Raw genomic sequence first — 26,643 nt, 5'->3', positions numbered from 1 at the left:
GCAACCTCATGGTTCCAAGTCGGATTTGTTTCCTCTGAGCTGTGATGGGCATTCCATCCTAAATCTTCTTCTTTTTTTTTTTTTTTTTTTTTTGGTCTTTTTGCCATTTCTTTGGGCCGCTCCTGCGGCATGTGGAGGTTCCTAGGCTAGGGGTCGAATTGGAGCTGTAGCCACCAGCCTACGCCAGAGCCACAGCAACACGGATCCGAGCCGTGTCTGCAACCTACACCACAGCTCACGGCAATGCCGGATCCTTAACCCACTGAGCAAGGGCAGGGATCGAACCTGCAACCTCATGGTTCCTAGTCAGATTCGTTAACCACTGCGCCAGGACAGGAACTCCTAAATCTTCTTTAAATTGCTCTTTTTTGTTTATCCCTTGTGGCTCCCTTAATCTAAATTGTTATTCTCCCAAAGCATTCATTCGCAGAAGTGGTGGCTTTGTTATTTAAGTCTCTCTGTCAGTAGTGAAGTCCCATGGACCCTGATGGTCAGTCTTTCTCCGAAGTACAAGCTGACCAGTGTGACCTGGCAAAGTACTAAAACTGACCTCAAGAAAGTACTAGGACCAAGGATCTAGGCCTTCCTATTTCTCTGTCCTCCATTCTTCAAAGAATCCATTAATCTGTTCTTCCTCCCATCAAGATTATATGTTACCCTTTTCCGAGTCTTAACTAGAATCAGTTACAGCTTCTGCTTTCTCCTCAGAGTTAGGTACTTTAGTAGCTGGCAGCCCTGCTGGCAAAGTTCATGGCTTTATAATTTGGACAGTCCCAGTTATTAGCTCTCAAAGAGTGCCGTGACTTCATCTGGTGATACCTGTTTGACTGGAGTATTCCCACGTCCCTAGACGTCTTCAGTCTCATTCTGTTTGACTGCCTGCTTTGGATGTTGTCCTTAAATTTCTCTTTGTTGGGGCGGGGGAGGTGGGGTGCACCCATCTCATGGCTTTACTGTTTGTTATTCAGAACTTTAGGCATGGCTCCATATGTAAGTTTTCTGATATATTCTTCCAGATGTAACCTTGTGCTTTTATTTAAGAGTTGAATGATGTTCTAATTCTACATGAGGCCACGTTGGGCTAGAGTATTTTTCCTGAGCTTCTTAATTTGTCCATGTATTCTACTAATAAACCACTATAATCTAGGGCTGAGCGGGTGACCCCTGAGTCCTGCAATCTAAAGAGCCTAATATGCACTCATAACTTAGTGACTTCCAAAGTTATGTGTTGTTTATCTACATGAAAGTGGTAAAAAAGACACTTAAATTCCTGAAAATCCTATGTTAGTACTCTATAGTAATTATATTTTTTCAGTATTATGGAAAGACATGAAAGGTAAAAGTCATAAGAAATAACTTTGGCTAAAAATAATTCTGTTCTTGGCTCTGAGCACAAAGCAAATTAGCTCTTTTGTTTTCTTTTTTAATAGGGTTACACATCATTTTGGAATGACTGTATATCATCTGGATTACGTGGCTGTATGTTAATTGAATTAGCGTTGAGAGGAAGGTTACAGCTAGAGGCTTGTGGAATGAGACGTAAAAGTCTATTAACAAGAAAGGTAAGAGGGGACTATATAACATCACCTTTTAAAAGAGTTTGTGCTGCCTAAAAAATAAGACCGTTTCTGCTAATAGCTTTCAACAATTAAAGAGGAAGTTGATTTTAAAGTTGTCTTTATTGAATCATGTCTTTCTAGCATCTTGGTTTTTTGGTTCTTTGTACGTAATGAATAATGTAATTCATTGTTATGATCACTGGCCATTGTGTCTTGAATCTTCAAAACAACTCTGTACTTTATTTGCTGCTCCTGAAAGTCATGATTTGGATGACTTGATATAACTACTTAAAGGTGATATTGTGCAGATTTAACTATGCATAGGCTATTTATCTCTTTGCCAGAATACGAATACTTTTCAGATCTCTGCCTCTCCAATGTGAAGGGCTGTGTAAATAGAGGTAGTATTGGCTAATTTTTAGAACTTCAACCTTAATCTAAAATATTCAAGACTGTTTCTCTTCTAGTCTATCATTGTTTCTTGAGGAGCATGGGGTGTTTCAAAACTATTTTTCCCTTAATACACTGTCTTAAAATGAAGTCCACAAAGTTTCAGGTGAAAACTGAACGTTTTTTGATTGATGTGGTAGAGTAATAATCCTATAGGAAAGAAAGACTTAATGTATTCTTTAAAGTTATATGCAAAATAAACATGGTAAAGGAGAAAATATTCTGCTTACAATTTAAAAATTCAGTCTAGTCCTGTAGAGTAGAGTCAAAATGAACTGGCATGAGATTAGGTTTAAAATTACTGTTTTAGATATCTGTCATAAAGGAGAATATAATTTTATTTGTTTATTTATTTATTGTCTCCTTTTTTGCCATTTCTTGGGCTGCACCCTCGGCATATGGAGATTCCCAGGCTAGGGGTCGAATCAGAGCTGTAGCTGCCAGCCTACGCCAGAGCCACAGCAACGCAGGATCCGAGCTCGTCTGCAACCTACACCACAGCTCATGGCAACGCCAGATCCTTAACCCACTGAGCAAGGCCAGGGATCGAACCTGCGACCTCATGGTTCCTAGTCGGATTCGTTAACCACTGAGCCACAATGGGAACTCCAAGGAGAATATAATTTTTATTTCCATTTTACTGTACTACCATAGATTTATGGAGGACAAAAACATTAAGAATCTGCCATTATAATATCAGTGAAGTATACACATTGGTTACTACTTCTAATAAAAATTATAAGTAATTTTGTGCTAATGTTATGGAGCCCTGACCTAAAGTGAAAAGATTTTGATACTGTTTGTGTGTGTGTGTGTACGTGCGCGCTCGTGTGTAGGCGGGAACAAGAAACAGTTTTGTGTTAGTTATCAATAAATTATTTGCTCTTTCATTTATTTATGTATTCATCATGTATTTATTTAGTGTTCTATGCATTGTGTTTGACCCTGGGGATACATTGGCGACTAAGAGACATATGTTCCCTGCCTGCGTGGGCTTTTTATTTTAATCTTCTTGTTTGTGTGACCTTAACTAGGTAGTTGGTATGTCTTTTGGAAAAATACTCCAATGTGATTTCATTTACTCAAAAATAATTGACTTTATTAAGCTAATACATATGTGATAGTTATAAAATCAAATTGTAATGAAAGGCTTACAACAAAAAAATAGCAGTTTTCTACCTACCCTTCCTCACTTGTTAGTCTCGCTCCTGGGAGACAACCCAGTCCTTCTCTTGTGTGCTAAGGCTGCCTTAACAAATTACCACAGACTGGGTGGCTTGAAACAACAGATGCTAATTCTCTTACAGTTCTGGAGGCTGGAATGTGCTGTGCTCTTGTTGAATGCTCATTGAAGAAGATTTTGTTCCTTGCCTCTTCTTAGCTTCAGATGGCTCGAGGCTTTCCTAGGCTTCTGGCTGCATCTCCCTCTCTCTTCTATTTTCGAATCACCTTGTCCTCTGTATGTTTCTCCTTTGTATGTCACTTTCATTGCATGTTGGCTCATCTGGGATAATCCAGGACAATCTCATCTCCAGATCTAATTTAACTTAATTTTTATCTACAAAGATTTATTGAGAATTAGGTTTCTGGGGGTTAGGTCTTTTGGGGACCACCATTCAACTTGCTACAGTTCTTGGTTATTTTGGCATTTATTTCCATATTTCTAAATAATCTTATACCACCGTCTCTTGAACAGTCAATTTGAGGTGCTGTTTACTTATATCTGTTACATAAAACCACTTTTACCCCCACTTCTCAGTCTTCCTAATAATGTTACAAGTTTTGGCAAAACAGTAATGATTGTTTTATATTATTACTACTATGTTAATACTGTTTTCTGCAGAGTTACGTTATATCCTGTTACTTCCTTTCTTACATTTTTTCCCCCTAGAATTAATCTCTCTCTCTCTTTTTTTTTTTTTTTCTTCCCCTTTTATGGCCACATCTGTGGCATATGGAAGTTCCCAGGCTAGGGATTGGAGCTGAGCTGCATCTGCAGGCCTGTGCCACAGCCACAACAACACTGGATCTGAGCCGCTTCTGTGACCTACACTCCAACTTGTGGCAACACTGGATCCTTAACCCACTGAGTGAGGCCAGGGATCACACCTAGATCCTCACAGACACTGTGTCGAGTTAACACGCTGAGCCACAGTAGGAACTCCAGTCCCTTTTTTTAATAAGGTTTTCTACATGGCTGTTCTTTTTTTCTTATATGCTCCATCAGAGAAAAATCAGCATTATTTTAAAATGTTCAGATACATCAGTTAACTCCACTACAATTTGCTTGTGCTCCATCCAGTCTGGACTAGTTGTGCTTTGGTTCTACTGGGACTTCCTTTCACGTTTTAACTGCTTTCAGCCCCTCAGTTTCTTTTTTAGGGCAGCACCCACAGCCATAGCCACACCAGATGCGAGCCGCATCTGCGACCTACACCACGTAGCTCATGGCAGTGCTGGATCCTTGTAACCTATTGAGCAAGGCCAGGGATCAAACCTGTGTCCTCATGAATGCTAGTCAGATTCATTACCGCTGAGTCATGACGGGAACTCCCCCACAGAATTTTTAAGGCATTTCCTCACTGTACTCTAGTGCACAGAGTTGCTATTAAAGTCTTATACCCTTTTGATTTTCATTCTTTGTATGATACCTGTTTTTTCTTCTCTGGATACATTTAAGATATTCTGTTTTTTTCTGTTGTTGTGAAATTGTGGGTCTTTTAAAATTCATTATGCTTGGACTTTTTCAGTCTAGAAATGTGTGCCTTTTGATTTTGGAAAGTCTTCTTCAATTTCTTGTATCTTCACCCTGTTTTCTAGAACTATGTAAGTTGGATGTGGACCTCTTGCCTATTCTTTTTTTTTTTTTTTTTTTTTTGTCTTTTTGCCATTTCTTGGGCCGCTCCCGTGGCATATGGAGGTTCCCAGGCTAGGGGTCGAGTCGGAGTTGTAGCCACCGGCCTACGCCAGAGCCACAGCAACGCGGGATCCGAGCCGCATCTGTAACCTACACCACAGCTCACGGCAACGCCGGATCGTTAACCCACTGAGCAAGGGCAGGGACCGAACCCGCAACCTCATGGTTCCTAGTCGGATTCGTTAACCACTGCGCCACGACGGGAACTCCCTATTTTTCTTTTCTTATCTTCTTTTTTATTTTTATTTTTAATTATAATATTTTTTTTATGACTTTATTTATTTATTTATTTATTTATTTTCCCACTGTACAGCAAGGGGGTCAGGTTATCCTTACATGTATACATTGCAATTACAGTTTTTCCCCCACCCTTTCTTCTGTTGCAACATGAGTATCTAGACATAGTTCTCAATGCTATTCAGCGGGATCTCCTTGTAAATCTATTCTAGGTTGTGTCTGATAAGCCCAAGCTCCCGATCCCTCCCACTCCCTCCCCCTCCCATCAGGCAGCCACAAGTCTCTTCTCCAAGTCCATGATTTTCTTTTCTGAGGAGATGTTCATTTGTGCTGGATATTAGATTCCAGTTATAAGTGATATCATATGGTATTTATCTTTGTCTTTCTGGCTCATTTCACTCAGTATGAGATTCTCTAGTTCCATCCATGTTGCTACAAATGGCATTATGTCATCCTTTTTTATGGCTGAGTAGTATTCCATTGTGTATATATACCACATCTTCCGAATCCAATCATCTGTCGATGGACATTTGGGTTGTTTCCATGTCCTGGCTATTGTGAATAGTGCTGCAATGAACATGCGGGTGCATGTGTCTCTTTTAAGTAGAGTTTTGTCCGGATAGATGCCCAAGAGTGGGATTGTGGGGTCATATGGAAGTTCTATGTATAGATTTCTCAGGTATCTCCAAACTGTTCTGCATAGTGGCTGTACCAGTTTACATTCCCACCAGCAGTGCAGGAGGGTTCCTTTTCTTTTCTTTTCTTTTTTTGTCACGTGAGGATCACTAGGACCTTTCTATTTAAAGATAGCACAGTCTGCTCTATGTATACCCATAAGTCATTAAACTACATTCTCTAAAACTTTTGCCTATTCTGTTCCAATGTTATATTTTTTTAAAAGATTTTAATTTTTCCGTTATAGTTGGTTTACAGCATTCCGTTGGTTTTCTGTTGTACAGCAAAGTAACCTAGTCACACATACGTATTCTTTTTTTTTTCTTTCTGGTTTTTATGTTCTTTCTGGTTTGTTTCCTAGCTGTATTGAGATATAATTGACATGCTCTTGGTCTCTCTTATCTTTTAACCCTCTCTTGAGTTTTTCATTTGGGCTTTTATGTTTTTGATATTCAGGAATCCTTTCTTGTTTTTTCTTTTTTTAAATTTTGGCTTCTTTTTCTTGTCTTTATCTGTGCTTCTGTTTCTTCAGTTCTTGTTTTGTCTTTTGGTCTCTTTCTTGTTAAATAATTTCTTGCAAATGTTTTGTCACCTTTATTACCTGTTTAAGAATCAGCCTTGTCCTCCCCCCAAAGAGTAAAGAGAAATTATATGTTTGGGCAGAGAATATTTACTTGTGGGCTACCACATTGCTGAATTTTGTTAAGGAGTTGGGACTTGCTCTGAGTTAGTTAAGAATTTTAAGCAGAAACTAGAATATCATGATAAGATTTGCCTTTAGAAAGATTAGTGAGGAGAATGGATTGAAAGGGCTAAAACCAGTACAGGGAAGCTAGTTAGGAAACCTAATCCAAGGAAAGACGCCAGATTAGATAGATTAGAGTGATTGCAGAGGTGATAGACAAAAATAGTTGATCTGAGACAGATTTAGGGTGTAGAATTTCATAAGAAAAAAGATCCGACTACACCGGCTTATCGTGACTCTGAGGCTTGTCTCAAAGGGATGGACATGTGGTAGGCTTTGAGGCCGGATTGCAGTGGATTTAAGGAAGTTAAGAAATGGTATAGCCACAGCATCTAGACATACAACATTTTCTGCCAGAGTTCTCCTTTTCTTCTCATTCTCTCTGACTTTCTACTAAAAGCATGGTCTAGAACAGCACTTTCCAATTAAATGTTCTATGATGATGAAAATGTTCTATATCTGCACTGTCCAGTATGGTAGCCACATGTGTCTTTGAGTTGGACATTTGAAGTCTGGCTAGTGCAAATTGAGACATCCTCTAAATAACAACACACTGGATGTCTGAAGACTTACTTATTACTATGGAAAAATAAGAATGATAAAATATCTCAATTTAAAAATATTTATTATCAGAGTTCTCTTGTGGTACAGCAGGTTAAGGATCTGGCATTGTCACCAGTGGCTAGGGTCGCTTCTGTGGCATGGATTTGAGACCCTGGCCTAGGAACTTTTATATCCTGCGGGCATGGCCAAAAAAAGAAAAAAGTGTGTGTGTGTTTATTTATTTATTTCTTATATGTCAGTATTTTGGATATGGTGAGTTAAATATATTAAAATTAATGTCACCTCTTTCTTTTCCTTTTTAAATATAACTACTAAAAAATTTAAAAATAGGTTTGTGGCTTGTATTTCTGGTTCTAACTTTATTTGCATTGGGTCACGCTGTCTCAGAAATAGACACTGTATTTTTTTTTTTTAACCTTTCATAAGATTGAGCAAAAAGGAAAGGTCATACTGTTGAGGACAAATTTTAAGTGAGGGCTGTCCCATTTAAAACATAGTACTGTTAGGAGTTCCCATCGTGGCGCAGTGGTTAACGAATCCGACCAGGAACCATGAGGTTGCGGATTCGGTCCCTGCCCTTGCTCAGTGGGTTAACGATCCGGCGTTGCCGTGAGCTGTGGTGTAGGTTGCAGACGCGGCTCGGATCCCGCGTTGCTGTGGCTCTGGTGTAGGCCGGTGGCTACAGCTCCGATTCGACCCCTAGCCTGGGAACCTCCATATGCCGTGGGAGTGGCCCAAGAAATAGCAACAACAACAATAACAACAACAACAAAAGACAAAAAAAAATAAAAAAATAAAAACATAGTACTGTTAAATTTCATAACATTTTAACAGCTAACATCAAGTAATATAACATTCAACTTTGATATTAAAAGAATTTCAACTAGAAATTTGTTGTTTAGCCAAGAACATTAATGAAGTCTATATAAAGATCTAGAAGTTGGCTGAAGTGGTATAGCATTTTCTTATCTCAACTCCACCTCCTCTTAAGGTGGATTCTCTATCCATCTTAAAGTTTTGTAATATTTAAGAATTTTATGTAATCAAACCTATTAGTATTTTCAAGGTTTCTGCTGGTTATCACAATTTTGAAAAAACTTTCTCATCCTCAAAATTTTATATATATATATATATAATTTTTTTTTTTTTTTAGGGCCACAAGTGTGGCACATGGGAGTTTCCAGACTAGGGGTTGAATTGGAACTACAGCTGCTGGCCATAGCCACAGCCACAACAATGCCAGATTCAGACTGCATCTGCGACCTCTGCCACCGCTCATGGCAACGCCAGATCCTTAATCCACTGAGCAGGGCCTGGAATTGAACCTGCATCCTCATGGATACTAGTTGGGTTCATTTCTGCTGAGCCACAATGGGAACTGCTCCAAAATATATTTTATATTTGAATCTTAATCTTTCATTGTGGTATAAGCTCTGAGGAGCCAAGTCTTAATTTTTACTTTTAATTTGTTAGCCAGTTGTTTTAGTAATGTCTGTTGAAAAAGTGTATTCTCCACGAATGTGAAACTCCACCTTTATTATGTAGTGAATTCTTATATAGGAGTCTGTTGTGGAACCAATAAGTGTTTAAAAAAATGAATCTGGATCAAATAGCTCAAGGTTTAGCAGTGAAAGGAATCACAGTGAGGATAAACTGTTCTACCATTTTGCTTTACTACTTATTGCACAGTAGGTATATTTTTCCCATTTGTAGTAGTGGCTAATCTGGTTATGTTAAATACTGGAATTCCTTAATATAGAATTAATTTAATGTATGCTGTATGAACACTTGTTGCTGTATGAACACTTGTGACTTTAAGCATAATGAAGTATTTGCATAATTGTTTTTTATTTAAAGAGATCAAGTGGATGATGTGATTCTTATTGCTTACATTTTAGGTAATTTGTAAGTCAGATGCTCCAACAGGGGATGTTCTTCTTGATGAGGCTCTAAAGCATGTTAAGGAGACTCAGCCTCCAGAAACGGTCCAGAATTGGATTGAATTACTTAGTGGTAAGCTTCTGTGTATGAATTAAAAATCAAATTCTCTAAAAGATTTTTGTAAAAGTTTAAAATCCTTTTGAAAGGAACTTAGACAAAATAGCCCAAAGCTTATTTTAGTTAGGCAAACTTGAAAGTTAATCAGTCATAAATATAGAAAATTGTGTTTTTTAAAATTTTATCACCTTTTCAAGACTAAGTATATGTTGAATGAGATATACTTCTTTAGAGCTCCTATCATTCTTTATCAAAATTACTTCATGTTACCTTATTCTGATAGGCGAGGTTAAGCTGTGGTAACAACCCTAAAACCTCAGTGGCTTAAAGCAGATTAATCTTCACTCATACTGTAAATCAGTCACAGGCGACTTTATTCTCACTTTGGCTTCTGGGCAGATGGAGCTGCTACCATCTGAAGCCTCATAATTCACTACTGTAAAGGGGAGAAGATCGAAGCACATCACCCAGGCTCTTAAATTGCTGCTCCGAAATGACATGTGGTTTGGGTTTCATTGGTCTGAGCAAGCCACATGGCCTTCCCCAACTTGAAGGAGACAGAAAGTGCAGCCATAGGAAGGAACACATACTTGGTTGACAGCAGGAATGACTACATTTATTTTAAAGTTATTTGTGTATTGGTCTAATCTTCAGATAGTGAACTACTTGAGCATAGGACCTAATCTACCTTGCTCTTTACTGTTATATAAATTGTAGCTTCTGCATACATTTATGTTCATTTCATTTTATGTTTAAATAAATGGCTCTTTAGAGTAACTGTTTTAAAAACATTTGAAGATTGTCAGAGATTGGTAATTGAATATGGTGTCAGTTTTCTTAGGAAACTCTGAGTTGTATGATGAGGATGTTCTTATATCAGTATAAGATTGAGTTTTGCATGTTTATTTAAAGCTTCAACACTCATTTTCCATTCTTAGCTAATAGGACAATAAATGGGCACTTTTCCCTTAGGGCAGGGTTCATTCTTCTTACAGGTAGAGAACATACTTAATCACAAGATGTGGTCCTGATAATTTTGAGGGTGTTTTGTTTGTTTGTTTTTTACTGTCCACTTGTAGATCTACTGATAAATTTCTTTTTACCTGATTGTGTAAGAGAAACTTTAATGTGACCCTTTTCCTCTCTTTGTGCTTGTGATATTGGTATTATCTTCAATTATAATTTTTTTTTTGTAGGAAATCTTTTTTTTTTTTTTTTTTTTCTTTTTAGGGCCAAACTCATGGCATATGGAGGTTCCCAGGCTAGGGGTGGAATCAGCCGCTGGCCTATGCCACAACCACAGCAATGCCAGATCTGCCCCACATCTTCAGCCTACACCACAGCTCATGGCAACGCCAATCCTTAACCCCCTGAGCAAGGCCAGGAATTGAACCCATGTCCTCATGGATACCAGTTGGGTTTGCTACCTCTGAGCCATGATGGGAGCTCCCTCGCAACCCTCTTTGGGTGAGTCTTCCACTTAGGCCTGTCAGCAGACTGTGGCCATTTGACAGACACTCAGTGAGGGCATGAATGTTAATATAACTCCATATGTTAAATATTAGCAACTATAATTTTTAAAGATAAAACCAGAAGTGCTGGAGTTTCCATCGTGGCACAGCAGTTAGCGAACCCCACTAGCACCCATGAGGTCATGGGTTCGGTGCTGGCCTTGATCTGTGGGGTTAAGGATCCAGCGTTACCCTGAGCTGTGGTGTAGGTTGTAGATGTGGCTCAGATCCCACATTGCTCTGGCTGTGACATAGGCTGGCAGCTTTAGCTCTGATTGGACTCCTGGCCTGGGAACCTCCACATGCCATGGGTGAAGCCCTAAAAGACGGGGGCGGTGGGGGGGAATAGAAGTGCCGATAACTTCTGACTGTACCTGATTGATCATTTCTACATTCTCAGGAGATAACTCGCCTAAGTAGTCTTTGTGTTGAGTTCATGTTGTGCTGCCATTGTTAGTGCATTCCCACTTCTGGCAATATAAATTAGACTTTGTAATTACACTCTCAGCTAGCCAGAAGGGGGGTTTCTCAGAGTTGTAATTACTTTTTTGGCAGAGTGTTAAAGTTCTTTTTATGGAACAAGGTGGAGATCTTGGCCTAATGTCATTGTTATTGATACCCACTTTGGTACCACTTAGCACTGTGGAGGTATTTTCAGATGCTCTGTCCATCAATGATCTCTTTATCTTATATTATGTGTGCTGGCAGCATTGTATGGGATTTGACTTTTTTTTTTTTTTTTGACATTCTTTTTTTTTTTTTTTTTTGGTCTTTTGTCTTTTTTTTTGTTGTTGTTGTTATTGTTGCTATCTCTTGGTTCTTGGGCCGCTCCCGCGGCATATGGAGGTTCCCAGGCTAGGGGTTGAATCGGAGCTGTAGCCACCGGCCTACACCAGAGCCACAGCAACGCGGGATCCGAGCCGCGTCTGCAACCTACACCACAGCTCACGGCAACGCCGGATCGTTAACCCACTGAGCAAGGGCAGGGACCGAACCCTCAACCTCATGGTTCCTAGTCGGATTCGTTAACCACTGCGCCACGACGGGAACTCCGGGATTTGACTTTAATAATATATCTTAGACCACTGAATTTCCTCTGACAGTTTATATACCAATCATGTACATGTGTATGCAAAGAGTATGGCTTGGAAAGAGTTGCATTTCTCCATTTATGGTGGCATATATTTCTTAAATTTATATAACATTTTATGCATGTATGTAGCTTACCTGGTACTCAATGTAAATGACACTTACTTTAGCTGCTGTGTGCTGTTCTTACTTGATTGAGAAATGAGAGGAAGGCAGAAGTCTATAAGCTTTTCTCAGTTTTATTAAATACAATTAAGATTTTGTGAAACAGTGTCCATTTGAGTTGAGAATTTGTGTAAACCAAGAAGCTAATACTTAGCAAGTGTTTTTGTTTTGTTTTGTTTTTTAGCGCTGTACCTGGGGCATATGGAAGTTCTTGGGCTAGGGGTTGAATTGGATCTGTAGCTGCTGGCCTACTCCATGGCAATAGTGATGCAGGATCCGAGCCACGTCTGTGACCTATACCACAGCTCACACAATGCTGGATTAACTCACTGAGTGAGGCCAGGGATTAAACCCACATCCTCATGGATCCTAGTTGGGTTTGTTACTGCTAAGCCTAGCAAGTGGTTTTTAATTTTTGTTTTAAACAACATCCTGTGAAGTTGAGGATCTCTGTAAATGCCACAATATTGCCTGTAGCACTTTAGTTGCATGTTCTTGATGTATAATAGGAATAACATAATTTCAATGTAAAAGAATCTAGAGTGGGAGGAGGAAAAAAGCAGTTTTTTAAAATTAAGAAAAAATGTCTACTTCCCATCTAATTAAAGTACTGCTAGTGCTTGCTGATTTTTTTTTTTTTTTGCATGTGGTAAGATATAGCCAACCTAACAGCATTTTAACCATTTTTAAATGTTCAATTCTCTGGCCAGCTTATTGATTTAAAAAATTTTAGTTTATTGATTTAAAAATTTTTAGTTTAATAAGTGGTATCAAATATCAGTTACTGCAGCAATACTGATATAGGTACTGTAAAACTCCATACTGAAAAAAAAAATCTTTTTCTTTTTTTTTTTTTTTAATTTTATTTTTTAGGGCCGCACTCAGGGCACATGGAGGTTCCCAGGCTAGGGGTCCAATCAGAGCTACAGCTGCCGGCTTACCCCACTGCCACAGCAACATCAGATCGAAGACTCGTCTTTGACTTACACCACAGCTCATGGCAATGTCAGATCCTTAACCCACTGAGTGAGACTGGGGATCGAACCTACAACCTCATGGTTCCTAGTTGGATTCATTTCTGCTGTGCCACAACGGGAACTCCTTGAAAGAATCTTAAAATCTGTTTAGGGGATGGTTGTATTTTTCTAATAACAGATTAGAGTTTAACAGTGTGGTTCTCTGGAGGTGAAGTAGCTAAGAAAAGAAATCCTTTAGTAGTTAGAGGTGGAAGTGGAACTTGGATTAGGCCTTTGAAGGGTGAGAATGAGACAGAAAGAAGGAAGTGTTCCTATTCAGAGGGATTAGAGGAGGTGGTAAAATTGGTGGACTTGTCCTTACACAGCTAAGTCTTATTATGTGGTTTTCAAAACTATATATTGTACTGAATTGTTGAGGGATACCTGCATAGGTGGCAAGTGTATATGTAAGGAAAAAAGAAGGATTAACCTGAGTTGATCTGGTGATTACTCCGAGGCAGTGTACACATGTTAAAACTGCTGATATTTAAAGATTACTTATATATCTTGTTAATTAAAAATTAATAGATGCGTATATTTGAGGCAAAGACTTAAAAAAGTTTTTTTTTTTTTGTTATAAAACATTTAATGTTAACCTACAATACAATGTAAACTTTTATGAAAAAAATTTAAAGTACACTAGATTTCTTCAGTAAATTATCCCATAACTATTCAGGTACAGTACAAGCTGGGGCACTGCATCCTTTATGGATGGGTATTCTGTTGCTGTGTCCCTCAAAAATCCTAAAAAAAGCCAGTTGTAAAGTGGAGCTCCTTGTTCAAGCTTAAAAAAGTTTAAAGACTACTTTTTAATAGAGTTTTTTTGCTTTCTGAAATCTGGACATGTAATTGATCAGTTTAGTCACAAGGTGTCACTATACTGCCAAATTTATGAATAAAGCTGCTTTTTTTGGCAACATGATGTCAAGGAAGATGGAAGTTTTTTGTTGTGAAATTATTTAGGTACCTGCCAGTATGTCATTTTCACTGAAATAGTTGTTGGGCAGCGGATATAAATAACCTTTGAAGAACTTTTCCTCTCTATATGTACTCCTCACAGTTTCCGCAGTAAAAAGTGAACTATAAATAAATTCTGTACCTTTCAAATTTGCTTATGTAACTTAGAAAGTCTTTTCGCATGGTGAATAATTTAGGATGAATAACAATGTGGAACACAGTAACATCTTTTAACCTAGAATTTTGAACATTATTCATCCATTAGGTGTTTGTTACATTGTGTTTGAAAGATATTCAACTTTCTGCTAAAATTGAAGCAGCTAAATCTTTAGTAGATAGTATAGGTTAAACCTTTCTTCTTTTCACTTATCCAACTACCCTCTTCTCATCCCAGTTTATGCTAGTGTCCTAAGGATGCTCATCTCAGGGGTCACTACTCTTTAAATTGAGCTTAATTTGGTTCTTTTAAAAGAACAGGCAGAAATGTTAGGGTGTCAAGACGCTTTGACCACTTAGGTATTTCATTGTGCTTTTTCGGGGTTGCCCAAAAAGTATTAAACCACTTTTGACATTACTCACATTGGTTTAGCCTTCTGCTTATGGGATTTCTTCATTTTTTTTTTCAAATATCTGATATCTGAATAACATTTTTGTTGGAGTGAATACACAAGATTTGCCTCTTTCCAGGAAATTACTACAAAAGATGATGATGTTTGTGTGCTTTTTTGTTACTTCCTCTGAAGCAGAAATGATTGCTCCTAAGAAGGTCCAATCATGAATGGACCACCTTATTTTTAAAAATTTTTGTAGAATACCTTATCGAAGGTGGGTCTTTGTTCAGGCTCTTCTCATTTTTAGTAGCAACATTAAACTAAGCATACTTTTTTTTTTTTTTTTTGGCTTTTTAGGGCCACACTCATGGCATATGGAAGCTTCCAGGCTAGGGGTTGAATTGGAGCTGTAGCCGCTGGCTTACACCACAGCCACAGCAATTCGGGATCTGCGCCACATCTGTGACCTACACCACAGCTCACAGCAATGCTGGATCCTTAACCCACTGAGTGAGGCCAGGGATTGAACCCAAAACCTCATGGTTCCTAGTTGGATTCATTTCCACTGTGCCGTAAGGGGAGCTCCCAAACTAAGCATATTTTGGATTTGGGAGATTTGTCACAGGGACTTTATAAGCATTATTTGTTTTATGGGTTGCAATACATAAGCTTTAATTGTGGCTAAGGTATAGATAAACCTTAGCGTGACTTCAGTATAATAGACAGTAAGTTATAAACTGCTAATCCCATTTATTTCCAGTGAGAGTGGAGAACTGGCAAATTATTACTATAAATATAGCTACTTTACCTTGGATTTGAACTAGAGCTTTTTGTGGGGTTTTACATAAATTTGACTATGGATTATTTTATGTTCCTTAGTTTAAATTTCAAAAGTCAATTAGGAATGTTAGAAAACATAGCCTAGCCAGTTCTAGCCTACCACATGCCAATGACCTTAGAAAACACAAAAAGCCCAAACTGTCTCTTGAAAGGTATAGCAGGCAGGCATTTTTGGGGGGAGACAGTGGGTTGTCGGTATCACAATTTAAAAATGGAAGTCAACTAATTTTTGAAAGAAAGTGTGTGACTCTACTCTGGGGCTCATTATTTTTTGTGCATGATCACTGCCTATTTGCTTTGTTTTTTCTGCCTGAGCAGGCTCCTCTTTCATAGGATGTCAAACCCTGATGCATTTCAAGGTTTAACTTGAAAATTCTTTCCCCTGTAACTTCCCTAGAAATACCTCTTAACGTCAAACCCAGGTAATTTCTTATTCTTTTTTAAAATACTGTTTTTATGGCCCTGTTTACATCTTATTCTAGCCAGTACAGTTAGTTCTTATATTATGAATCTCTTTCCTTCACTTGATTTAAAATTTCTAGAGTTAAAAATATGTCTTACTAATAATGTGTGCATTCTCAATACCTAATGTGATTTTTTTTTTAAGACCATTATAAATAGGATAAACTCTTTGTGCCAAAGTGCTGATTCTGCACATGGATAAATAATAATAGCTAACATTTATTGAGAGCTTGCCATGCACCAGGCTCTACTCTTAGAACTTGATGTGTCTTTAACTTACTTAATCCTCATAATAACCCTTATGAGCTGGATGTAGTTGTTACCCTTGCTTTACAGATAAGGAAACAGTAATAGGGGTTAAGAAGCTTTGCCCAAGGTTGCACAGCTAAGAAATGACCAAATTGGATTCAAATCCAAACAGTCTGGCTGCTCTTTAAACCTGTTATGCTATAATGCTTCTTCAAGTAACTATTAATGATTTCCTTCTCTTTTGGTCTTTCTCTCTCTCTCTTTTTTTTTTTTTTTTAAAGGCCGCACCCTTGGCATATGGAATTTCCTGGGCCAGGGTTGAATCAGAGCTGTAGCCACTGGCCTACACCATAGCCAAAGCAATACCAGACCCGAGCTGTCTGCGATCTACACCACAGCTCACAGCAACTCGGGATCCTTAACCCGGGATCAAACCTGCAACCTCATGGTTCCTCTGCGCCATGATGGGAACTCCTCCAGTGATTTCTTAACATTAAATGTCTTACACCAGGTATTGGAAGTAAGTAGAATTTCATTTATTATTGAGTTATATTTTTCTTTTACACTAAGTTTTAAAATCCAGTATGGTATCAAATATATTTTAACTCTTTTACTTTTTGAAGTTATCAAGGAAATTGAATACAGTGATTCTTATTCTTTGTGGAAGCTGATTTGCCAGGGTTTTTTATTTGAAAAGGTTTTTTCTTTAAATGCAGAAGATGACTTTAATTCAATAGTAATTCATGGTACCAGTCCTTAAATACTTGACAGTTTTTTTCAAGTCTTTAGTTTTACAAAGTGAATCACAAAATACAAAATGGCAATTCCAGATCACTTGTTCTATTTTTTTTTTGAGTGGTTTTTTTTTTTTTTTAAATTATGGTTGATTTGCAATGCTCAACAATTTCTGCTATATGCGAAGTGACCCAGTTATGCATATATTACCTTCTTTTTCTTACATTATCTTCCATCATGTTCCATCACAAGTGCAGATCATTTGTTCTTTAAAAAAAAAAAAATCTTATTTTCTATTCATTGTGTTCATATTTCCCTTTATTTAGATAGTTGTAATAGCCATTTTTAAGTACTTGTCTGCTAATTCATCATCTCTGTCATTTCTGGGTCATAGAAATGACCAAATAGATTTGGTTGACTGTTTCTGTAGATTTTTTTTCCACGTAGTTTTGGGTCACATTCTCCAGTCTTGTAAATTTTTTTGTCTTTTTTGGGGCCACACCCACAGCATATGGAGGTTCCCAGGCTAGGGGTTGAATCAGAGCTGTAGCTGCTGGTCTACAACCAGAGCCACAGCAACACCAGATCCGAGCCACGTCTGTGACCTACACCATAGCTCACGGCAATGCCATATTCTTAACCCACTGAGCAAAGCCAAGGATTGAACTGGTGTCCTCATGGATACTAGTCAGATTTGTTTCTGCTGAGCCACATGGGAACTCCCCAAGTCTAGTAATTTTTATTGATTGCTGGCCATTTTGAATTCTGTGTTGTTGTGTGCTGAATTTTGTTTGTCTTTAAATAGACTTCCTGCTGTGGTACAGTGGGCTAAGAATCTGACTGTAGTGATTCAGGTCAATGTGAAGGTGTGGGTTTGATCCCTGGCTTGGCATAATGGGTTAAAGGAACTGTCATTGCCATAGCTATTGCTCAGATTTGATCCCTGGTCCAGGAACTTCCATGTGCCATGGGTGTGACCATAAAAAAATAAAATAAAGACTTTGAAATTTGCTTTGCTAGGCAGTTATTTGTAGTTCGGTTTGTTTGTAAGCTTTGTTAGACCAGGTCTTGAGTAGCCTTTATTCAAGGGTGAGTTTAGCTGTACTACTGAGAAATGATCCTTCTGAAGTCCTTTCTGGATGAATGTCCTGGGTGTTCAATAAGACCTTTTCATGTTAATTGCGCTCAGATTTTCCCCAGTCCTCTGTGAACTATTGGAATGTTTGCCTTACAACTTTCTGGTAGTTTTTGTTTGTTTTACCTTGCTTTGTGGAGTTTCTCACCATAACGTGTGGCTTCATTTTTAGCCAGACTCAAGTAAACACCACGCAGATTTCTAGAGCTCGTATTCTGCATAATCCCCTTTTGTCCATCACCCTGCCTTATGTATTCCAGCTGCGTTAGCCTATCCCGACTCTGATCTTTGCCTTTTTAACTCCTTGTGAATCCTGTGCTCTGCTTGAGGTCTTCAGTCCTGCTGCCTGGGATGTGCCTTTAGGTAGTAAGTTTGGGCAGCAGTAGGGCTCACTTAAGATTTTTCTCCAAGATCACAGCTCTGGGCTGCCTTTTGACTAGCTTCTGAAAACAGTTGTTTCATGTATTTTATCCAGATTTCTAATTATTTCAAGTCAGAGGGCAAGTCCAAGACAAATTACTCATAGCCCTGTATTCTTCAGTGTTAAGTCATATAGCAAAATATTTTTGGCCATGCCCATGGCATGTGGAAGTTCCCAGGCCAGGGATCGAACCCAGGCTGCTGTGGTGACAACACCAGATCCTTAACGTGCTGAGCCAGGACTAATGGCACCACTAAGAGAACTCCACTAGGGCTTTCTGTGGCAATTGAAATGTTCTATTTCTGTGCTGTCAACTCAGTAGCTTCTAGTCCCAGTTTGCTTTTGAGCACTTGAAATGTGGGTAGGGCAGCTGAGGAATTGAGGCTTTTATTAATTTAAATTTAATAGCCCTATATAGTTAATGGCTCCTGTAGTAGACAGTGTAATTTGTTTTTTCTCAGTGTTAGCAAATTTTATTTTTACAGCTTTTGCATGTGATAAAAATGTCTGTGGTTAATCTCTAATATGTCCCAATTTAGAAAATTACTATAGTATTTTTTCAAATTATACGAATAGTTACATATTCATTTGAGATCATTTGGAAAATACAGAGTACAAAAAAGATAATTTGTCACATATAAGCCCAAAGATAATCAAGATTAATACTTTGATTTATTTCCTTTCAGTCATCTTTAAGGAAAAAAAAAGTTTTAGTGAAAAATCATTTGGTTTTATTTTAAATATTTGTCTTGGAAGAAAATGTGCATAGATCACGAGATTTAAATGATGAAAATGTTTTGTCCTTCTGCCATTAGCTTTATATTATTTGTCATCCAACAATAGCATTGCTAAAAAGGCTTTTTCCTAGCTTTATAGACCAGGTATATATGTAGCAGTTTTAGAAATAGTGTATTAATCAGGAGACTTTTGTATTCTTTCCTCTCTTTGTTGCAGATTGGTGTTTAACAGAAAAGACATCTTATTTTGCTATTGACTGCTTTTTGACAATAGCCAGAGAGAGGCCAAATATAATTTATTATTAGGTGGGACTGATTTGAAGACTGCTTTTATAAAGTTTGGTCTTTTGAGTAATTACTGTGCCTGAAAATCATGTGTCAGGGACTTAGAAACCAGAGGCCTGGCCCTTAAGGAATTTTAGCTGGCAAGAAAATGTAGTTGGATTTTCTTCTGTTTCTCTGGAAGAAAAAAAGTCAAATGTTGCTGTTCATTTTACTAGTACACATTTTAATGAAATTAGAGAATACCTATCATTTCTAACTTCTGAAATCTTTTGTTAGGTGAGACTTGGAATCCATTAAAATTGCATTATCAGTTAAGAAACGTGCGGGAACGGTTAGCTAAAAACCTGGTGGAGAAGGGTGTACTGACAACAGAGAAACAGAACTTCCTGCTGTTTGACATGACGACACATCCCCTCACCAATAACAACATTAAGCAGCGCCTCATCAAGAAGGTACAGGAAGCCGTTCTCGACAAATGGGTGAACGACCCTCACCGCATGGACAAGCGCCTGCTGGCCCTCATCTACCTGGCCCACGCCTCGGATGTCCTGGAGAACGCCTTCGCTCCCCTGCTGGACGAGCAGTACGATTTAGCCACCAAGCGGGTGCGGCAGCTCCTGGACCTGGATCCTGAAGTGGAGTGTCTGAAGGCCAGCACCAACGAGGTGCTATGGGCGGTGGTGGCCGCCTTCACCAAGTGACTCAGCCCCGAGCCAGGCGCTGTCCTTTCTCTCGTGTGAGCCAGTAGTTTTTCTTCTCTGGACTTCTGGTTTTCTGCAGTTTGTCCTTTCCACACTATAATTGGCTTTTGTTTTATGAAACGGTGGGTGGCTTTTTCTTTTCTGTATGTATGCAGGATTCTGCTGGTACGAGAGGCCTTCTTTCTGTTTTAAAAGAAGTTTTACTGCCATATTGGCATTCCACTCCTTGTTGCCATCTTCACTGTTACCTGTTTTGGGTTTCTGGTGTACTTTGGCTTTCAGAGTACCTCCACTCTCCTCACATGCACATCTTTTGGATTACCTCAGGTTGAGTTTTTCCCACATGTGCACATACATCTAGCATTCTGCCTGCAATTCAGACAGAAGTCACAAAAAGGCCTTTAACTCACCAAAGGTAAATATCTGTATCTATTAGGACATTTTATACATAGAACTCAGTTGAGATGTATACTTAACAAAATTATTTTTAAATTGAAACAACACAGTAAATAATATAAAGTGCCCCTTGGATTTTGCTTCCCATGTAAATCTATTGTATTATTACACTTGTTATAATTTTAACTATTAAATCATAAAGGTCCAATTGTTTCACAAAGCCAGTTTGGGATGGGCTGCATTCCAGCTATGCTGTATATAGTTTGAATTATATATAAATTGCTCTTTCTTCTGGCCACCCCTGCCCATCTTAGTATTTTGCAAGATATAATTATCTATACACCTGGTGCCCCTTACTTGCTACAGTCATTATTATTTGATGGCAAAATAGCCCTCTCATCATTGAAGGAGAGAGAAAAGATGTAAGTCTAATTCGTCTCAAGATTTTTTGAGCTGTGCCATTCATGGTACTCTTTGCCTATGCATCTCCTTTTTCGAATTTTTTTTGGTCTTAACTATTTTTATCATTTCTGTAGGGAAGAGGCTTGTGACCAGTACTAATCTTGAGTACAGTTTTATCTTTTTCTGTCCACAAGTAAATTAATGTCTGCTCTTAAATGTCATTTATCTACTCACACTTTCTTGGGAGAAAAAAATCAAATGTCAGTTCTAGCAGATGTTGCATGTAAATTGTTAGCAAGTAATGACTACAACTCAGATGATTAAGAATTTTGTAACAGAAAGCTCTGCTGTTTTAATTTTTATATACAATTATGATTAGCACATTGTAAGAATATAAACCTTTGCTTTTTAAAGTTTATTTTTTACTATTTCTTTATCACTGTTTATCGTATCACCTTTGGTTTCATAATGTAAATACTATATATTGAACAAATTAAATGTCAGATTTTTTATTACCATAGTTCATGTTACTAGTGGGGCTTTCAGGTGTTTAGAGATTTTTTTTGGTTAACATTCAATGCAAAAGTACTAGATGGTGTATAACTCTAGGTTGAATTTTAAGGGATTCCCTAATATGTATCCTATCTTTTTATCTGAAGTAATAAATAAACTATGATCTTGAAAGTGCCTGAATCAGGTCAAGCATGTCATTTGTATTTTTGTATTCTAATTTCTGTGTTCTTAGTTTTCTTTCTGATGAAGTTTTACTTAGCTGTAGTAGAGTGTGGGAATATTTCAGTGCAGGAGTTGGTAAACCTTGTCTTATCAGGCCAGAGAGTACATATTTCAGGCTTTGAAGCCATGTATGTTGTCACAGCTACTCAACTCTGCGGAATGAAAGTTGCCATAGACAATAGAAATAAATGGCTGAGGTTGTATTCCAATTAAACTTTATTTACAAAGGCAGGCACCTGGCCAAGGGCAGAAGTTTGCAAATTCCTGCTTTAACGCTTGGAAAAAGATTTTTCCATCCATTAAAATAACCTCCTCTACTTCCAAAAATGATATATCACTGGTGGTAATTCTGTAAGATGGTATTATAGTTTCTTCCCATAAATGAATCTTTTTTTTTTTTTTTTTTTTCTGGCTGCATCCATGGCATTTGGAAGTTCCAGGGCCAGGAATCAAACCCAAGCCACAGCAGTGACAATGTGGATCCTTACCCACTAGGCCACCAGGGAACTCTTCAAGTGGATGCTTGAAACTGATACCAGTGTCCTGGAATTTCTTTTTAGGCGGAAGATTCACTGTTTTTCCTCCTTCCTTCCTTTTTTTTTTTTTTTTTTTTCTTTTTTTTTTTAAGATATACTGTTTTTCTCCTGAAAATATTTTAGAAATAAGGTAATAAGGAGTTCCCTTCATGGCTCAGCGGTTAACAGACCCGACTAGGATCCATGAGGATTCGGGTTCAACCCCTGGCCTCACTCAGTGAGTTAAGGATCTGGTGTTGCCATGAGCTGTGGTGTAGGTCACAGACGCGGCTTGGATCCTGTGTTGCTGTGGCTGTGGTGTAGGCCGGCAGCTGTAACTCTGATTCTACCCCTAGCCTTCCATATGCCGCAGGGGTGGCCCTAAAAAGGCAAAAATAAATAAATAAAATAAGGTAATGGATATTTCTAAGGTATTCTTTCCTTTGTCTTTCTTTTTCTTTTAGGGCCTCACCCTGGCATATGGAGGTTCCCAGTCTAGGGGTAGAATCAGAGCTGTATCCGCTGGCCTATGCCACAACCACAGCTCTGCAACGTATACCACAGCCCGTGGCAACGCTGGATCCTTAACCCAATGAGTAAGGCCACTGCAAAGAGTCTGCTCCTTTTTGACTTATTCATACGTTGTTTAATTGCTAGTCCCGATCTAGATTAATGCTCTAACAGAAGGGAGAAAGGAAACTTAATGCATAGTCTGGTCTTAGTATTTTATATCTTGTGTTTGACCTTCCAAAATTCCAGTTACTATCTTCATTTAATGAAGAACATGCTCAGAGAGAGGGATTTGCCCAGTCTCACCTTATCTGGTAAGTGTTTGAGCTTTTAATCTGAAGTGATGGAAATAATGGCATTCAGCTATAGTTTTTCCTTATTTGGGCATAAGGAGGTGGCTTCTTTTCTTTGAGACAAAAACAGAATAGCTGGCATGCAAAAAACTCTCAGATGGTGCAAAATACAATGATAAAAGGATGTCTCTGCTTTATTCTAGTATCTTGGTATATAATTTAACATAAACTATCTTTGGAGGAATGAAAAAGTTGACTAATTCTATATGTTCTCAAAAGAAAGAAGTGTTGTTAAATGTTAGATGGCCAAGAAAGCCTTGGCTTGCTTGCTGAAGCAAGATTGCCCTGTGGTCTCTGATGTGCTCTGTCCCTCAGTTCTTCCCATCCTTTGGTGTCTAACTGTTTCAGTGGTGATATAGGACCATGAGTAACGACATCCAGCCTGACAATGGCAAAGGGTCTATGACTGTCATACATGGCTACTCGTGCCCCAGGAACTTGGAAACTATTAGTCACAAGTCTGTGTGAGATACTTACTTTGCGAAGTTTAATTCAACTCTGCGGCCCCTCCATTTACATTAACATGTATATTGTCGGATAATATTGTTATATTTCACTTTCATCCAGATCAAGGTGGCTGACACCCTGAGGTGATGTCCAGTTCATGGTAGCCCACTGGGTTCCAGAATGATATCCTGGCTCTTACAAGTTCTGCACGAATGTCATATATTCTTTAATAGCACCAGTAAGGTAGTGGTATTAATGTTTATAACCTTGCAGGCTACTCTTCAAAGAGGTATGGATGGTAAAGTTAGATTGATAACCACACTTCCTTAGTCCAGTTTTAGAATTATATAGGCATCTACTCTTTTTTTTGGTCTCTTAGGGCTGCACTCAAGGCATATGGAGGTTTCCTGGCTAGGGGTTCAATCAGAACTGTAGTTGTCGTCAGCCTATGGCAGAACCATAGCAATGTGGGATCTGAGCCATGTCTGCAACCTACACCACAGCTCGCGGCAATGCCGAACCCATAACCCACTGAGTGAGGCCAGGGATTGAACCTGTATCCTCATGGATGCTAGTTGGGTTCACTAACTGCTGAGCCATGTCAGTAACTCCTAGGTGTCTACTCTTGATAGAGCAGTGGTGTACTACAATTCCCACTAGCATCGTTAGATACACATGTGCAGTTTACTTTTTGCCCTTATATTGTGGAGAACTTTCAAAATAAGCACACACTCTTTTTAATCAATTTTGGCTTCATTGTATAACTTCTCCCATTAATGGACATTTGGATTATTCTCATGTTTTTCATTATTACAAACAGTATTGTAATGTATATTTTTGTACATATCTTTATTTGATTTATATAGGAATTAATAGAACTGAATTTGCTCAAAGGGTATGGCTTGGTAATGTAAAAGATAAAGCCAAAGTTTCTAGGATGCATGTTAATGTGTACTTTGAATAGTGTAAATATGGGTTTCCTACATCTTAGCTATTAGTGTAGAGGATATCATCAGTCTTCATCTTTGCAAAGGTAGTAGTAAGGGAGATTGATCAAATTTTAATTATCGAAGGGCTGAGTATCATTTACTGTCTTTACTGGTAATTTGCATCTTTTTTCTACAAATTATCTGCTCATTTTCCTCATTCATTTTTCTAATTTAGGGTATTAATCTTTTTATGAGTTGATTCACCAAGACTTTTCATATGTTATGGATATTAACCTTGTGTCCATGATGCAGTAGCTTTCCCTAGTCTTTGGAGTTGGTATACATGGTAAGTTTTTTTTTTTTCCTTCATCTTTGTTTTTTTTAACCATTCAGAAAAATGTTAAGTGCGGTGCTCAAGCATGGATTCTGTGGAGACCTTAATTGTCATACTAAAGAGATCTGTATGGTATCCTGGTTTTGGGATATGTATAAATGTTTCATAAAAGTCTGGAGGAGTATGATTAAACATAACAAATACATGGAGTTCCCACCATGACACAACAGTATTGGTGGCATCTCTGCAGCATCAGGATGTAGGTTCGATCCCAGGCCTGGTGCAGTGGGTTAAAGGATTCGGTGTTGCCACAGCTATGGCTTTGGTCACAACTGTGGCTCAGAATCTCATCCCTGACCTGGCAACTCCATATGTTGTGAGGTGGCCAAAAAAAAAAGGTGTGTGTGGGGGGAACATAATGTATAACAATCCAGTGTATGTCGTGTATGTAAACATTTCATTTACTTTTATTTTTACTATTTTTTTTTTTAGGGCCTCACCCGCAGCATATTGAGTTTCCCAGGTGGGTTTGAATTGGAACTATAGCTGCCGGCCTACACCATAGCCACAGCATCTGTGACCTACACCACAGCTCAGGGCAACGCCAAATCCTTAACCTACTGAGTGAAGCCAGGGATCAAACCTGTGTCCTTTGGAAACCGTAAGTCAGCATCTGTTGTGCAAAGATGTTCATTGGGTCCTTTTTTTAGATTCCCCATGTAAGTTACAGAATATGACGTTGATGTCTCACTGACTGATTTAGCACGATAATTTCTAGGTCTATCCATGTTGCTGCAAATGCCATTCTTTCTTTCCTTTTAATGGCTGAGTAATATTCTGTTGTGTATATGTACCACATCTTCTTTATCCACTCCTCTGTCAATGGACATTTAAGTTGCTTCTATGTCTTGGCTATTGTATAGAGTGCTGCAGTGAACATTGGAGTACATGTTTCTTTTTGAGCCTTGGTTTTTCTTTGGCTAGATACCCCAGAGTGGATCAAATGGTAATTCTGTTTTTAGTTCTTTTGAGGGATCTCTATACTGTTTTCCATAGTGGTTGCACCAATTTACACTATGTAACAGTCTCTTACAGACTTCCCGTTTTCTCCACACCCTCTCCAGCATTTATTGTTTATAGACTTTTTTGATGATGGCCATTCTGGCTGGAATAAGGTGGTACCTCATAGTAGTTTTCATTAGCATTTCATTTGCATTTCTGTAATAATTACTGATATTGAACTTTTTTTTTTTTTTTTTTGGTCATATGTCTTCTTTGGAGAATTGTCTCTTTAGATCCTCTGCTTTTTTGAGGGGATTGTTTGTTTTTTTGGTATTGAGCTGTAGGAGGTGTTTATAAATTTTGGAGATTAATCCATTGTCAGTCACTTCATTTGCAAATATTTTCTCCCATTCTGTGGGTTGTCTTTTTGTTTTGTTTAGGGTTTCCTTTGCTGTGCAGAAACTTTTAAGTTTAATTAGGTTCCATTTGTTTGTTTTTATTGTCATTACTCTAGGACGAGTCTCTGAGAAGATACTGCTATGGTTTATGTCAGAGAGTGTTCGGCCTATGTTTTCCCCTAAGAGTTTTATAGCTTCTGATTTCATTCTTTTCCACGTGGCTCTCTAGTTTTCCCAGCACCACTTATTGAAGGGACTGTCTTTTCTCCATTGTATATTCTTGCCTCCTTTGTCATAGATTAGTTGACTGTTGGTGCATGGGTTTAATTCTAGGCTTTCTATCCTGTTCCACTGGTCTGTATTTCTGTTTTTGTGCCAGTACCTTACAGTCTTGATGACTGTAGCTTTGTAGTATAGTCTGAAGTCAGGGAGCCTGATTCCTCTAGCCTCCATTTTTTCTTTCTGAGGCTAGTTTTGGCTCTTCTGGGTCTTTTATGCTTCCAAACAAATTTTAAAATATTTTGTTCAGTTTGACATATACCACATTAACAAACTGAAGAATAAAAGCCATATAATCCTCTCAATAGATGTGGAAAAAGCCTTTGACAAAATCCAACACCCAT

The 26,643-nt window shown here is 38.3% G+C and overlaps 1 protein-coding gene across 2 annotated transcripts in view; it reads left to right on the top strand.

Annotated features, from left to right (window-relative positions):
* GOLPH3 (golgi phosphoprotein 3) overlaps nucleotides 1–21,490 on the top strand; it is a 49,048-nt gene extending 27,558 nt beyond the window's left edge. The window contains exons 2-4 of one of the 2 annotated variants that reach the window (XM_021077099.2): nucleotides 1,431–1,562; nucleotides 9,046–9,160; nucleotides 19,575–21,490. In XM_021077099.2, coding sequence (XP_020932758.1) covers nucleotides 1,431–1,562; nucleotides 9,046–9,160; nucleotides 19,575–19,999 — 672 coding nt within the window. In that variant the 3' untranslated portion in view covers nucleotides 20,000–21,490. Of the gene's footprint in view, nucleotides 1–145; nucleotides 1,563–9,045; nucleotides 9,161–19,574 lie in introns of both variants that reach the window. The other variant, XM_085002039.1, reaches the window with a different exon arrangement.
* The last annotated feature ends 5,153 nt before the right edge of the window (nucleotides 21,491–26,643 follow it).

This window comes from Sus scrofa, chromosome 16 (assembly GCF_054392235.1).
Source record: "Sus scrofa isolate SSC_HxYL_T2T_F1_AM1 chromosome 16, Sscrofa_HxYL_maternal_Yorkshire_Landrace_v2.0, whole genome shotgun sequence".
Lineage (NCBI taxonomy): Eukaryota > Metazoa > Chordata > Mammalia > Artiodactyla > Suidae > Sus > Sus scrofa.
Note: the sequence above shows the minus strand (reverse complement) of the source record. Positions and strands in the feature narration are given on the sequence as shown.